This window comes from Dreissena polymorpha, chromosome 6, assembly GCF_020536995.1.
Source record: "Dreissena polymorpha isolate Duluth1 chromosome 6, UMN_Dpol_1.0, whole genome shotgun sequence".
NCBI lineage: Eukaryota > Metazoa > Mollusca > Bivalvia > Myida > Dreissenidae > Dreissena > Dreissena polymorpha.
Genome location: NC_068360.1, coordinates 84,203,076 through 84,219,696, shown reverse-complemented (window position 1 = coordinate 84,219,696; position 16,621 = coordinate 84,203,076). Strand labels below are relative to the sequence as shown.

Genomic DNA, 16,621 nt, shown 5'->3' with positions numbered 1-16,621 from the left:
AAGACCTTGCAGTAGAACGCAACATTACTAAGACTCGGATAAGCGTTATGACATTAAAAGCGAGCAGTAGAACACAATATTACTAAGACTCGGATAAGCGTTATGACATTAAGAACGAGTAGTAGAACACAATATTACTAAGACCGGCATCAGCGTAGTAACATTAAGAGCGAGAAGTAGAACGCAGTATTACTAAGGCTCGGATAAGTGTAATGACATTAAAAAAGAGTAGTAGAACGCAGCATTACTAAGACTCGGATAAGTGTAATGACATTAAGAGAGAGTAGTTGAACGCAATATTACTTATACTCGGATAAGAGTAATGACATTAAGAGCGTGTAGTAGATCACAATATTACTAACACTGGGATAAGTGTTATGGCATTAAGAGCGAGCAGTAGATGACAATATTACTAAGACTGGTATAAGTGTTATGACATTAAGAGCGAGCAATAGAACGCAATATTACTAAGACTGGTATAAGTGTAATGACATTAAGAGCGAGTAGTGGAACACAATATTACTTATACTCGGATAAGAGTAATGACATTAAGAGCGTGTAGCAGATCACAATATTACTAACACTGGGATAAGTTTTATGCCATTAAGAGCGAGCAGTAGATCACACTATTACTAAGACTGGTATAAGTGTTATGACATTAAGAGCGAGCAGTAGAACGCAATATTACTAAGACTGGGATAAGTGTAATGACAATAAGAGCGTGTAGTAGATCACAGTATTACTAAGACTGGGATAAGTGTTATGGCATTAAGAGCGAGTAGTAGAACGCAATATTACTTAGACTCGAATAAGGGTTATGAAATTAAGAGCTTGTAGTTGATCGCAATCTTACCAGGACTCGGGGACTTTAGATGACAGGAAGTGCGAGTAATGGAACGCGATCTTGCTGAGGCTGGCGACGATGACGACGATTGTGAAAACCAGAGGAGACTTCACTTGCTCCCAGTGAACTTTCACGAGTTCAAAGGTTGACGAATGATGACCAGTGTCCGGTTTCTTGGTTGTCGTTGAGGAGAAGTTTGTATGGTTGTTGTGCAAAGAATCTATCGATGTTCCTAGTTCCGTGTCGTTGTTGTCAATCGGTTTTTTTGTACTGGTCCGATTAGTCGCGTTCGATGTTGAAGGGTTTGGAGTTGGAATCTCATTCGACCGCTCGGTGATGGCGGCCGTAGTGGATTGTTCAGATACGTGAAAGTGAAGGACGATCAGTAGTACACAGGACAGGTGCCATGTTGCGGACACGCGCATCTGAAAGTAGGAGAACTAATCAATATGTTTGAAATGATCGTCTGCTAAATAATACATACTTTGGAATGACCACATAAACATTATTGAATAAACTTGAATCGGTCCTTAAATCACTTCACGCAAGTTACTGTTTAATTTTGTGCATAAAATAAAATGTATACATAAATGTTACTTTCTCTGAAAGCACGCCCTGCACAATAGTCCCTTTATCCAATATTTATCAATTAAGATCACAACAAATACATGTGTACGATCAGCAGTAAACAGCTGTCATGGTGCGAACACGCGAACTTGAAAGAAGGAAAATGAACCAATATGTTTGACATGACCGTCAGCCAAAAAATACATGCAATTAAAGGGGCCTTTTCACAGATTTTGGCATTTTTTTTAACTTATTCATTAAATGCTTTATATTGATAAATGTAAACATTGGATCATAAAAGCTCCAGTAAAAAATCAAGAAAAAAAATTAAAAAAGGAAAAGAACATTGCCCGGAGCAGGTTTCGAACCAGTGACCCCCTGGAGTAAAAACGCTTTAGCCTACTGAGCTATTCCGCCGAGTACACACTCTTGATGTATTTTGTACCTTATATAAGCAATCTTCGTAGTTTCACAAAATTTAACGACAAAAACAGAACTCTCCAAATTATTCAATCGTTTCGCGTTGCAACGCTTTATAATTTTTAGGTTTTAAAATCGTCAAAAGATGAATATAATGGCTATATTAGAGCATGGTTAATGTTCAGTATTACTGTTTCCTCACAAATATCATAACTAAAACGAAAACTTACGAATCTGAAACAACTTTTTTCAATTTTGTCAATTTACCAAAGCGTGAAAAGATCCCTTTAATGATTTAACTAATATGTCTGAAATTAGCATCCGCAAAATAATACACGCGTTTAAATAATATCACACAAACATAATTAATAAACTTGCATTGAAACTTCAATGACTGCCCGCAAGTTATTATTTAATTGTGTTATACTTTCTCGTGAACACACACTGAAAAGCGCACTGTAAGTAAGTCCCTATATCTAATATGTAACATTTACATCACAACAAATGCATGTTTACTTAATAGTATATCTTTATATGCAAACATTTGTAAGACATCGTATCTCCATATTGTCTACCATAAATCTTTGATTCTGTATTGAATTGTTCAAAATATTGGTTAACCCTTTATAATGTCGCGAGGAAGACCGATTGTGTGTAAAATATGGCCGATTGAGGTACAAATTACTAAACACAATCCAATTATGAATGATGTAAACATCCTCTTGGCTAATCTATCGGGTAGATCAATCGTTTCTTAAACAATATGATTCATAACGTTGGCCAAATTGTACCAAATCGATGAAAATAATTTTAAAAAGTCGATCGGGCATGAATACATAGTTTTTGAGCTCACTGTGTTAAGATATAACATCGAAATCCTTACTAGTGAAGTATTGATTTATTTGCAGATAGTATTGCGTGTAAATCGTACAGATAGTATTGCGTATAAATCGTAAAGATAGTATTGCGTGAAAATCGTACAGATTGTATTGCGTGTAAATCGTACATAGTGTGTTGCATTTTAGTCGTACATATTGTATTGCGTGTATATCGTACAGATAGTATTGCGTGTAAATCGTACACAGTGTTCTGCGTGTAAATCGTACAGATTGTGTTGCGTGTAAATCGTACAGATTGTATTGCGTGTAAATCGTACATATTGTTTTGCGTGTAAATCGTACATATTGTTTTGCGTGTAAATCGTACAGATTGTGTTGCGTGTAAAGCGTACAGATTGTATTGCGTGTTAGTCGTACAGATTGTGTTGCGTGTAAATCGTACAGATTGTATTGCGTGTTAGTCGTACAGATTGTATTGCGTGTAAATCGTACAGATTGTATTGCGTGTTAGTCGTTCAGATTGTGTTGCGTGTAAATCGTACAGATTGTATTGCGTGTTAGTCGTACAGAAAGTATTGCGTGTAAATCGGTCATATAGTGATACTAAAAAACTAATTTAAATTACTCCATTTAAAACTTTATTCAAAATAGATCAATAAGCACGATAAAAAGCGAGGTCATGTATGAAAATCACATAATGCAGTTAAATTGCACGTACCCTGAAAAAGAAATAAAAGTCAGTATCCACAAACCTAAAAAAAACAAGCAAAAGCTTCAATAATTGGGTTTACATAACACAACATACAACATGTATGGTCGGTATAAATTGTCCCAATGTATCCTTTGGTGTAAACATATTAATTTACGCTTAATGTACTGGCATCAGGTTAAAGAGCCTAATCAATAATCATATGTTTGTTTAAGTTCACTAAACACACATCAGAACAGTGCCCCGAGCCATTACTTTATTCACGTGGAACGGCCTTTTGTCATGTTCACGTTAAGTATCCAGTGTTGTGTAACCCGCGATTCAAACGCTGAAACATGTAAATCTGCATCTTCCAGGGAGCTTTATTGTTCAACTAAAGAAAATTCGTCGTACCTGTCTTACCAAGGCTTAGCTTTCCTTGACCTTTATAAAAAAAAAACAATAATATGTTGGCGAAATTTCCCGCCATTAGACCCGAATGAATAAAACTCCACTTCTGTCGGCCAATTTGAAAATTAAAATTAAAAGAATGCAATATTGGGTTTTGCAATTTTACACTCTCATCTCTCCACATCAAAATACTGTGTGCGTGCTCATACATATGTTCCAGAACGTGTGTGTTTAGAGGCTGTGTTCTTACAGTTAACAGTTATTTTAGTTGTGCATTATTTGTGAACATATGCCTTAAACCATATAAGTATTGCCATTCCCTTTTCTTCCCCACTCAGGTAAAGGTACACAATAACAAAAGCACCGTTTAATAGTCTTATATTGAAATACAAAACGTTTACAAAATTTGGTCTGTGCATGTTCTACGGGTCCGGCAAAAACATTTTTCATTTCTTTAAACGTGATATATTCCATCTCGCAGGATATACAGAGCCGTATGTGGCCTGTCTGTCTCCCTGTTTGCTAGAATAGGCTATCGACATCGTTTACTATTAAAATTACAGTCTGCCTTAATTTTACATTGAACCCCTTTATAATTAGTTTTTTTTTTATTTACAAAACGCGATGAGATATAAAGGTGTGATTTGAATAAGTTTCTCTACTGATAAAGTTTCTCGTGTGGCAATGGTGCTATATTGAAGTTTTTTTTGTTTTTTACTGCTAGTTTATTGTGTTAGCATGATTTTTTAACATAATTTGTCTATTTTCATTTATTGCGAATCGATAAACATGAATATCGTGCATGCAATATAAATGTTAATTGTTATTTTTTGACATGAATAAAAGAATCGGGAAACTTAAAAAAAAAAGACACCAAATGAACGAACAGTGATCAAAACGAAACGCGGATCACTGCAAGAATGAATAAGTAAATGAAAAAAATAAAATAAAATGTATACGCACGGCTGTAATTAGATCCATACGGGATAACGGTCAATGAGACCGTTCATTTTAAATTGTATACACAAATACACGTTATAGGACTTGTTTTCAACAAATGGTCCAGTATATTATAATGATTATCGCCTATCGATTCCCATAAGTAAATACATTTAGCGGTGTACTTAAACAGAGCAAACTTCAAAAATATGCTTACTTATTCAAACATTCAAACATTACCACCAGATGCGTCCAATTTGTAAATAATGCCCTTTTATAAATAATGAGAGAGTATTGACACTTTACTACTGTCAAACATTCTGATAGAAATTTCTCTTTAAAGCGTTTTGGCCCTTCAGAGAAACTTTCATCGCAAAATAAAATAATAAGAAATGATACTCTTATTTAGTGTTTTGGGTTTTTATGACATACTTTTGTTACTACATTAAAAGGGCCTTTTCACAGTTTTGGCATGTTTTGAAATAAGTAATTAAATGCTTCATATTGATAAATGTAAACATTGGATCTTAAAAGCTCCAGTAAAAAATCAAGAATAAAATTTTTAAAAGGAAAAAAAGTAGCCGTAGCTGGACTTGAACCAGTGACCCCCGGAGTCCTGGGGTAACCTGGAGTAAAAAAACATTAGCCCGCTTGGCTATTCTGCCAAGCTTACTTAGTTGAAGTATTTTATGCATTATATGAGAAATCTTCGTAGTTTCATAAAATTTAACGACAACAACAGAACTCTCCAAATTATTCAATCGTTTTGCGTTGCAACGCTTTATAAATTTTAGGTTTTTAAATCGTCAAAAGATGCATATATTGGCTATTTTAGACCATGGTAAATGTTCAGTAATACTGTTTCCTCACACATCTCATAACTAAAACGAAAATTTGCAAATCTGAAACAACTTTTTTCAAATTTTGTCAATTTACCAAACCGTGAAAAGATCCCTTTAAAAACGGTATTAAGCTTTATCGTTTTGATTTAATTACATGTTTATTGAAAGTATCGTGTACTTATAATTTCAGTGAATTTGCACTAGCAAATGATTTGAAATTAAATATTGTACTAGTAATTACATTGAGTCTTTATCCTATTAGTAATTAGATTGAAATTATAATCTACGTGTAATTACCGTTATCAACTAGTATGAATTCGAACAGTTTTTACCGGGGTATCTTAAACATTGTTGATAAACGGAGTTTAATGACGACATATTTTACTGGTGTCAGTAATAACTGTTTTTAATACATCGAAACAAAATAGTTTAAATAATAGTATGATGACTGTACAACAAATATTTAGTTTTGTGCATAAATTTCATTTGAAAATACCACTTCATTTCACCAAGCCATCCGCCAAAAGCATTACACTTTTACGGCGTTCGCTATCGAAACAATCGTAACCCATTTTTGCCTAGTGGACTCTCCCATCCTTCTAAATTGGATCAATTTAGTTCCAAAATTAGGGATGTCTAGTATATTTATTTCTATATTTATAATATTTCTTACAAAAATTCCTTTTAGCAAACAGCGCAGACCCTGATGAGACGCCGCATCATGCGCCGTCTCATCTGGGTCTGCGCTGTTTGCCAATGCCTTTTTTCTAGACGCTAGGCATAAATGGGTTACACTTCATATTGCATTCGCTATCGCTAATATCATCAACACGTTAACTGCATTAACCACCGCTGACACCATTAACACTTCAGTCAACGTCGATACATTCCGTAATTCTATAGATGTAGATGCTTTGAAACGAGCATTGGTGCAATGCAATTTATAATAGAAACTCAATAATATGCTACAAATCATTTCAATGCACGTTTGAATTTCAACATTTCTTGATTTGTTTGCCAATACATTGGGAATGTGTCTTTGATAATTACGATTATCTTCAATCTAAGTAGTCATTGTAACAGATTAACAAAGCAATATATAGAAAGATCTCAGCGTTCACGCACGAAATGTCGTGCAAGAGCTTTTGTAGACAAGCACCATTTTATTGTGATATGTCCCGTATGCAATTCGCTGCGACAATAATCTATAAAAGCTTTCTATTATAAATGCCAAAGTATGTTTTAATTTGTTGATTTAATGTTTACTTGCAAAAATCATAAAAAGTAAAAACCTGAGCATGCTTATAATTATGTAGAGCCTTAACGCACGCTCCAAATGTACACTAATCCTTGATATAGTTGTTCAAATATTTCTTAAATAATTTCTCTTCATTGTTTTTATATCTAGTCGTTGTTAATTACGATTTAATAACTGTACAATGGTTATAGTTTTTCTCCTTATTGTTTGTGCATATAAATAATCAAATTCATTTCATTCATCATTTGTAAAAGTTAGTCAAGCTGTTTATCATAAACAGTTAGGATCATGGTTTATTCCTTATCGCCACTACCATTAAAAAGTTTAACTGTATTCCTGACCGCCAATACCATTACAAAGTTTAAGTGCATTCCTTATCGCCACTACCATTAAAAAGTTTAACTGTATTCCTTACCGCCAATACCATTAAAACTTAATGAACGAACGATGCTGTGCTTTATACGCATACAAAGAAGGCCCTCCAGAGACTCATAGACCTCTTTGCTAAGGTATGCAGACTTTGGGCTAACGCTCAGCTTGAAAAAGACAAATATAATGGGCCAGTCTTCCAGCAACGAATTCTTCATCAATATGGGGGACTATATCCTCGAGATGGTGGACGACTTCACCTACCATGGGTCCACCATCAGCAGAAAAGTGTCCATCGATACAGAGCTTTGCAAGCGCATCGGAAAGGCTTCAGCCACCATGGCAAAGAGTCTGGGAGAACAAGCTACTGACACATAAGACGAACAAGATCAGGGTATATCAGACCTGTGTTCTCAGCACTTTGCTACGCGGTAGCGAAAACTGAACGACCCTCGTGAGGAATGAACGCCGCACCAACAACATTTACAGGCGGTGTCTTAAGCGCATTCTGATGATCGAGTGGCAGGATCTTACTACCCCCCCCCCCCCCTTTTGACATACAATACCGTGCTGGGATCTCAAACATATTTGAACTTCTTACTCAACGTCGCCTGCGCTGGCTTGATAACGTGCGCCGATTGGTCGATGGGCGCATACCAAATGACGTCATGTACGGCCAGCTTGCCACTGGCACACTACCTGTGAGTTGGCCAGCCCCCAGGTACAAGTATGCCTAAAAGATGGACTTCAAAGCCTGCGGCATCGCTACATGCACCTGGCAGACTATGACTGAAGATTGCGCAGCCTGGCATCAGTCGATACACAGAGGCATCAAGGTAGTTGAGACAAGCAGATCCGAGAATGCATTTTGAAAGAGAAGCCTGTGAAAGTGCGGGCCGCCCTTCCCCCGACTGCAAGCCATATTGTGTGCGTGACGTGCAACACGGACTGCCGCTCCCTCAACGGCCTGCTTAATCGCAGCATGCGTAAATTCCCGGAAGTGACACATTCAAGAGCCCATCAGTATAGTCTCCCAGGACTCAACTCAGCTAACAATATTCAGATTAAACTGTGGGTTAAGCATATGGATAGTATCTCCGATGCAACATCGGTTTATTGCAGGGGGGAGAGACATTCGCCGATAATGTTTTCATTAGTCTTAAATTACAGAGTTGCTCCTACAAGCTGATAAAAATTCAGTCATAATTATTAATCAATTATCAATTTGTCTTATATAATACGCCGATGGCGCAGTATTTGAGCCGCGCTCTGTTATAAGGGGGTTTAATGCATGTGCGAAAAGTGTCGTCCCAAATTAGCCTGTGCAGTCCGCACAGGTTAATTAGGGACGACACTTTCCATGCTTTTTGCTAAACGAAAAATATCATAAAAGCGGAAAGTGCTGTCCCTGCTAAGCCTGCGCGGACTACACAGGCTAATATATGACGACGCTGTACGCACATGCATTAAACCCCATTTTCACAGAGCGCGACCCATTTATTTTCGAATCCTCGGAGGCATTGCAATGTTCAAGGGACAATTTGAGTTTTGCAATAAGTGAAATAAAACGGTCGATGTCCACAGGATAAACATTTTGATCTCTAATAAAGGTAGATTACAAAATGGATATACATGGTGTATAACAGTAATCAACTTGAATTCGTGAACAATGTTTGTTTATTATTATATAGATTAGTATTGTAAAGCAGTGGCACATATATACAATTCGAAAGTTATTTTTCAGACAATACGCTTAGGGCGATAAACTCTTTCTTACTGTTAATACAATCTTTAATATTCTTAACTATTCTTAATTATAGAAGCGTTGATGGGACTTACTAAGTGGGAAAGGCTTAACCCATTCATGCCTAGCGTCCTGAAAAAAGGACATGGCAAACAGCGTAGACCCAGATGAGACGCCGCATGATGCGGCGTCTCATCTGGGTCTGCGCTGTTTGCTTAAAGGAATTTCAGTAAGTCATATTCTAAATATAGAAATAAATATACTTGACGCCCCTAATTTTGGAAATAAATTGATCCAATTTAGAAGGATGGGAGAGTCCACTAGACATTAATGGGTTAATCGAGTCCAAATTTAATTCGTCAAATGGCTTTGACTGTAAAAGCTTCTGCAAAGCCAATGGCTGTGTATTCTGAAGTAGGTTGACACCCGATGTATATACATGAATGAAGATAGCAACGAATTGTTTAATATTTACTAAAACTGTTCAACGAAAATCGCACAAGTGTATTTTAACTTTTTAAGCAATTATTATTTGACGATATCATGTATCATTTGATGAACCTCACTCCAAGTCATTGTCATCGTACGTAAAGAAACGTTTGCAAGAATTAGGTTTAATGAAGTTTGATTAAATGAGTCGCGTTCTAAGAAAACTGGACTTAATGCTTGTGCGTAAATTGTCGTCCAGATTAGCCTGTGCAGTGCGCACAGGCTAATCAGGATTAACGCTTTTCGCTTTAAGGGTATTTTTAGTTTCAATGAAGTCCCTCCTTACCGAAAATCAAGTTTAGGCGGAAAGTGTCGTCCCTGATTAGCCTGTGCGGACTTCACAGGCTAATCTGGGATGACACTTTACGCACAGGCATTAAGCCCAGTTTTCTCAGAACAAGGCTCAAATTTATAATCTGATCATGTTGACAGTTTTATTATAATTTTTCGCAATATATAACACAAGATCTTTATTTCACTATGACGAATGTAAATCAATGAAACTTAATCATCGTTTTTTCTTTTCATTAGACATTAACGAACATTGATGATTGATAAAAGCAAAATGTAAATTGTCTTTTTATGGTCGGTTTATAGAATCGCATAGGCACCAAGACATTCCAATACACTTTACACAAAGAAGAACAAGTGTGTTAATATTTCCAAATTTTTAATAAGACAAGAAAGTCTATAGTGATATGAATTCTGTATTAAAGCATTGAACGTTAAGTCGATACTATATATACCGGTAGATATATTAGATTTATGAAAGAATATTTTTTATATATTTATTTCCTATTTGAAATTGTGACAATATTATACATATATATGCATCATATATTTTCAATCAATTTCGGATTTTAAACATTCACAACACTGCGACCCTTCACGCATAATACCATCCTTCTCACGAAAAGTCAACATATTTGTAAAAAAATGAACGCATTTATACTTTCACGAATTTGTCATTACTTTTTTATTCTGGTGCATGTGTTTTGCTTTTGCCTAGTTACCTGCATGTATTTGAGGATGGGCTGTACACATTTTAGTTGTAAATTGTTTGTCTCTTCTGTTCTCGTATTCGATACGGCCACCATTATTAACAGCTTTACCGTATTTGCTACTGTGATTATATATCATTAACACTTTTGTTGAATTTGCTTCCACCCCACTAATTTACATATTTATTGTCGAGACTACCACCACTATCATTAGCATGTTTGCTGTAAAAGCTACAGCCACTGATGAGTTAGAATCAACAACAACAAAAAACGTCCACTTGTATAACCACTCCTTCCAACGCTAGCTTTGTCATTTGAAAATAACAAAAAACTACTACTACTACTACTACTACTACTACTACTACTACTACTACTACTACTACTACTACTACTACTTCTACTACTACTTCTACTACTACTACTACAACTACTACTACTACTACTACTACTACTACTACTACTACTACTACTACTACTACTGCTACTACTACTACTACTACTACTACTACTACTACTACTAGTAGTAGTAGTAGTAGTAGTAGTAGTAGTAGACATTGACGGTATAACACCTTATGGAATATACTAGCCTTTATTATATACCTGTGTCGGACCGTATTTGGTACAAAAACGAATATGGTACAAGTTTGTACCATATTCGGCCGAATATGGTACAACTGTCTAATTGTACCATATACGTATCTGCAGTTTTGGGGTAAAATGCCTGATCGAATATGGTACAAACTTGTACCATATTCGGATGAAAAATGTACCACATTCGTTCCGAATATGATACACACTCATCATCGTAATCATCATCATCATCATCATCGTTATCTCATCATCATCATCATCATCATCATCATCATCGTTATCTCATCATCATCATCATCATCATCATCATCATCATCACATCAATTATCAACACCCCAATGATCATCATCGTTGTTATCTTTACCAACACCACCATCATCATCACCATCAAAACCAACATCATCATATCCATTATCATGATCGTAATGGTGATCACAAAAGTTTTTTTTGTGATGATAATGACAGCGATGTTTTCGGTCGATAATGAGGATGTTGTGATGATGATGACGACGATGAGAATATCATCATCATCATCGGCCAATAAACATCGCCATCATCATCATCACAAATATTTTGTTATCATCATCATCATTATCATCATCGTCGGCCGATAAACATCGCCGTCATCATCATCTAAAAACTTATCATCATCATTATAACCATCATCATCGTCCGATAAACATCGCTGTCATCATCATCCCAAAACGTTTGTTATCATCATCATCATCATCATTATCATCATCATCATCATCATCACCACAATCATCAAACCCCAATCATCATAACCACTGTCATCATCATCACCACCACCATCATCATCACAATTTTTTTACCATCATCATCATCACAAATGTTTTGTCATCATCATCATCACATATTCATTTTACATTTTGTATTTTATAATTTGTTTCATTCAAGAGATTCAACAAACTTGTACTTTTTTCATTTATTGGTATACTGACAGGATTTTTCAAAGTAATATTGAAGAACATAGAACAGCATTTAAATTTTAATCCAACTGTAGCATTTTGACAAGACATAATATACATATATACATTCATTTTAGTAGCAGCCAAAATATCCCAAATGTGCTTCGTAAAAAGTTACCAGTAAATGAGCAAATGACAACAAATTTCCGGTAGAAGAACATAATCATCAATCACAAAAATAACATAACAGGTTTCCAAACACCGATATACATGTATATTTCACCTGTAATGTCTGTACATGACATCTATGATATCATACCAACCGATTCCACTAACACGCAAACGCAGCCATGCGTTTGCCCATTTTGGCCCCTTGATGATTTCTTTTATTGCCGAAATAAGACCGCTGTTTCTGCCCGCTCTTGTTAATAGGAAACGAACGCTAACAGGATTTCTGTTACTAGTATCTAGTCCAATATCCGGCCGAATGTAAATTCTAGGTGTTTGCAAACTCATTGACCTTATTAAATCTCTAAAGGGTTTGCCGACCTTCGCCAACACAAACTGGATTGACGGGTTTGATTGTATGCAGAACTTAAAAATTTCAACTTGAATGTGAAGTGGTAACATCAGAAATGGAAAAGTCGTTCGCTTCTGTGCCCTCCTATTGTTTATCATATCTTGAAGCTCTTTCAGGGCTGAACACACAGAGACGTCACCGTTGTCGCCAGAGTCACCGTTGTCGCCGGAGTCACCGTTGTCGCCAGACGCAGCGTTGTCGCCGGAGTCACCGTTGTCGCCGGAGTCACCGTTGTCGCTGGAGTCACCGTTGTCGCCGGAGTCACCGTTGTCGCAAGAGTCACCGTTGTCGCCAGACGCAGCGTTGTCGCCAGATGCAGTGTTGTCGCCAGACGCAGCGTTGTCGCCGGAGTCACCGTTGTCGCCAGACGCAGCGTTGTCGCCGGAGTCACCGTTGTCGCCGGAGTCACCGTTGTCGCTGGAGTCACCGTTGTCGCCGGAGTCACCGTTGTCGCAAGAGTCACCGTTGTCGCCAGACGCAGCGTTGTCGCCAGATGCAGTGTTGTCGCCAGACGCAGCGGTGTCGCCGGAGTCACCGTTGTCGCCAGAGTCACCGTTGTCGCCAGACGCAGCGTTGTCGCCTGACGCAGCGTTGTCGCCAGACGCAGCGCTGTCGCCAGAGTCACCGTTGTCATACGACTGTTCTAAGCGTGATATTATGTCCTTGTACACGCGTTGATTGATACGGATACTAACGTAATGCATGCCAAATCCTTCTGGGAAATACCCCAATGCAATTGTTCCAACATCACCATCGAACTTTCCATCTGCTGACACAATTGATGAGTGTTCTAGTCCTCGGGTAGAAACTACCAGGCACTGCAAATTATATTCTCTCATAAGTGCAATGAGCGTGAGGTTGTCGCCGTATGTCCCATTCTTAGACATATTCTTAACGTATTCATCAAATGTTTCATCATAGACAAAAGTTTCATAGAAATATCTGTTTTCTACAATGTGATGGACTGCTTCCTTACGTAAAGCATCTACGTCTTTGTATATACCAATTTTACCAAGTTGATGCGATATAGCAGCAAATTGACAATTTCCATCCGGATTTGGGTCCATGGCAATATTCACCCCATCCAACAACTGCAGATTTTCATGGTGTGTTAAAACATGATAGTACTTAGTTCTGTGATTTTGTTTCTCTGAGCGGTTCTGTTTTAATGAATGTTTTTTAATTTTTCGTTGTTTCTCTAACGCAACAGTTAGGCTAGTCATGTTTTCGACCCCAACCGATTTGCTTACGAATCCAAGTTCGGGTTTGTTCGGTACTTGAAATGACACGATATAAACACCATTTCGTTTTACTTTTTCTACCTTGCCTTCGATAACATATCTTTTGGTTGGCACCCTGGATTTTCGAAAGGGATAGCGAATTAATACTGTCTCTCCTACTTTGTACTTGCTTGGGGAAGTTGCGTTTTTCAACAGCGACCTGTAAGCCTTTTTATTTGCTCGCCGTATGGTTTTCTTTATTTCGCGAGAACTATGACGTTCTTTGGTAAAAACATGACTTCTTCCGTAGTAGGCTTCAAAGGGCGTGAGACCCCCAAGAACTCGTTTGAAACTTGTGTTTATGGCATAGGCTAAATCTTGAAGCCCTTCGACCCAGTTAAATCCACGTTTACTTTTTGTTGCAAATAGAATCTTGGCCTTTATAACACTGTTTGACCTTTCACACTTGCCCTGTGATTGAGGATGATACGGCCTACTATTGATCATTTTGATGTTGTACTTGTTCAACAAAAGTTTCATACTAGGGCCTTTAAATTCCAGTCCGTTGTCACATTGGATGATGTCAGGGGCAAGGTTAACCATCAACACGTCCTCTAATGCCTTTGCAACTTCACGCGAACTCTTCGTTTTCAGGGGTTTTGGCATAACGTACCTAGAATAAACGTCCACGACTTGTAGAATATAACTGTATGTGGACCCCTTGTAGCTAACACTTTGATTTTTCATGTTAATTATGTCAATCTGCCATCTTTTGCCTGGTTCCTCTTCTGTAATTGTCTTTGGCTTTGGCTTGTTTGTAAATCTCGGATACTTCTCATGGTAATACTTGCTATTGTACAGTATTTCAAGGATAGCTTGTTCCGAGAACCCCGTGTAATTTACTTTCAGTTTGTTGTAAATAACCCTTGCTCCACATCCTTTGTTTTCCATGAACATCTTCTCAACAAATCTAGGAAGATCTTCTTTCACAAGGACTTGCTTTCCGCCACACAATAAAGAACCCCGGTCACCAAGCTCGAAGTCCTTACGTTTTCTAATCATGGCCAAACAATTATTCTCTTCAGGTGTCCGTTTCTTCACAGGGACATCGAACGATCCGTTTAAACATCTGACAATAATGTCGTACTTCGACCTGGGCAAGCACCCTAATTGCTTCCTTTTTCTCCTAATTGCTTCCTTCATCTGAAATAATATAATAAGTTATTATACATTTATACTTCATTAGTTAATAGAGCTTGTATTGAACACCGCGTGTCGAAAACGAATGTCTCACGACATGAGCTGAGCTAAAATCACTCGTCTGATAGCTCCGCTAAAATTTACAATCCGAACTTCCGGGCAATATGCGCAATGAAAGTAGCAAGTACTTCATGTAAAGTTTCATTGAAATCCAACCGAATTCAAATTCAGGGGAAAAATAGCGGGCAAACTTATGGCGGTCAACGGACAAACGGTCTGTAGAAACCAATGCTACGTGGATGGAAGGGATATAAAGAAGGGGCCCTGGGGGCCTAGGTCGCTCACCAGAAGTCACGACTAGGCAGGGTTCGAAGGTCAAAGACCTATAAACTCCATAAAATTTAAAATGTTCAAATCTACAGATTACAGGAGCTCGATCTGATTTTGGTGGAAAATACACTTTCGAAAAAATGACTGTAGCTTAAATATTTTAGCAGTTTAGGAGTTACGCACCCGGAAGGAATGCCACGGACAATTGGATAGACGGACGGACAACTGCAAATGCACTCTGAGGGGGGGGGGGGGCATAAAACATAAAAATCAATGCATGTTAAAACATCAATGCATATTAAGACAACTGAAAATTAAAATTATGTACAGTACTTACTGTCAAGAATTCTTTTGAAGTTTGAAGAAAGTTTGGATTTCAATTCTTTCTAGTCGAAAATCACAACTTTTCTTGCCGACCGCCAAGTCAAATATGGTTACTGACTTCTGAGTAAGACTCGTGTGCAAAATTCCCGCCTTTTTAAAGCGGCACGTTATCAAAGAAAAAATCGGAAACTTCAAAGCTTTGTCGGCTTCTCAGCAATATGACGTCGGAACGACAAATCAACTTTACAAAGTAATGTTTAGGAATACAGTCACACCTGTCTAAAGCAGCCAGTCAAACATCCTTATTTTTGGAGAGATATATTCATTTAAAAGAGCTCAAAATCTCTTAAATCGGATTTTGGTGAAAATACACTTTCGAAAAAAAAAGTTTTAAAAATTTGAAAATTGCTATGAACGATCTCCACGAAAGTATCTGGCCCGCCCGGGAATCGAACCCAGGACGCCTGCGTGCCAATCTGACGCGCAACCGACTGACCTAGCCGGCGAAACAGTTACACAACCAGCAAAATCCATGTAAAGTGTGGTTAGGTTAGCTGTTTCTGTTACTGCTAGTTACGACGACGACGACGACGACGACGACGATGATGATGATGATGATGATGATGATGATGATGATGATACTTTTGTCACTTCCAATATTAGGTTAATACAATGTATTTGAGTTTGAAAAAAAGTTTACACATCGGCAGACTATTTCATTTATTAAGAAATACATAATTTATGTACCATATACGTAGGCCATTTTCATTTTTATGAGTTTTTTTGGTATGTACCAAATACGTTTTGGCGAGCATAGACAAACTTATTCCAACCGAATATGGTACAATGTTTGTACCATATTCGGTCGAAAATTGTACCATCTTCGGTCCGAGTATGGTACATTTGTACCATATTCGGCCGAATATGGTACAAATGTACCATATTCGTTTTTGTACCAAATACGGTCCGACATACCTGTTTAGTGCTTTTAACAAAATACATGTGGTATCAATCGTTGAAATAAAAAATTCCGTAT

At 37.4% G+C, this 16,621-nt stretch overlaps 1 protein-coding gene across 1 annotated transcript in view; it reads right to left on the bottom strand.

Annotated features, from left to right (window-relative positions):
* The window catches only part of LOC127834722 (Na(+)/H(+) exchanger protein 7-like), a 68,119-nt gene that overhangs the window by 42,364 nt on the left and 9,134 nt on the right, over positions 1–16,621 (bottom strand). The window contains exon 2 of the mRNA XM_052360746.1: positions 854–1,269. Within this exon, the coding sequence (XP_052216706.1) occupies positions 854–1,269 (416 nt within the window). The remainder of the gene's footprint in view (positions 1–853; positions 1,270–16,621) is intronic.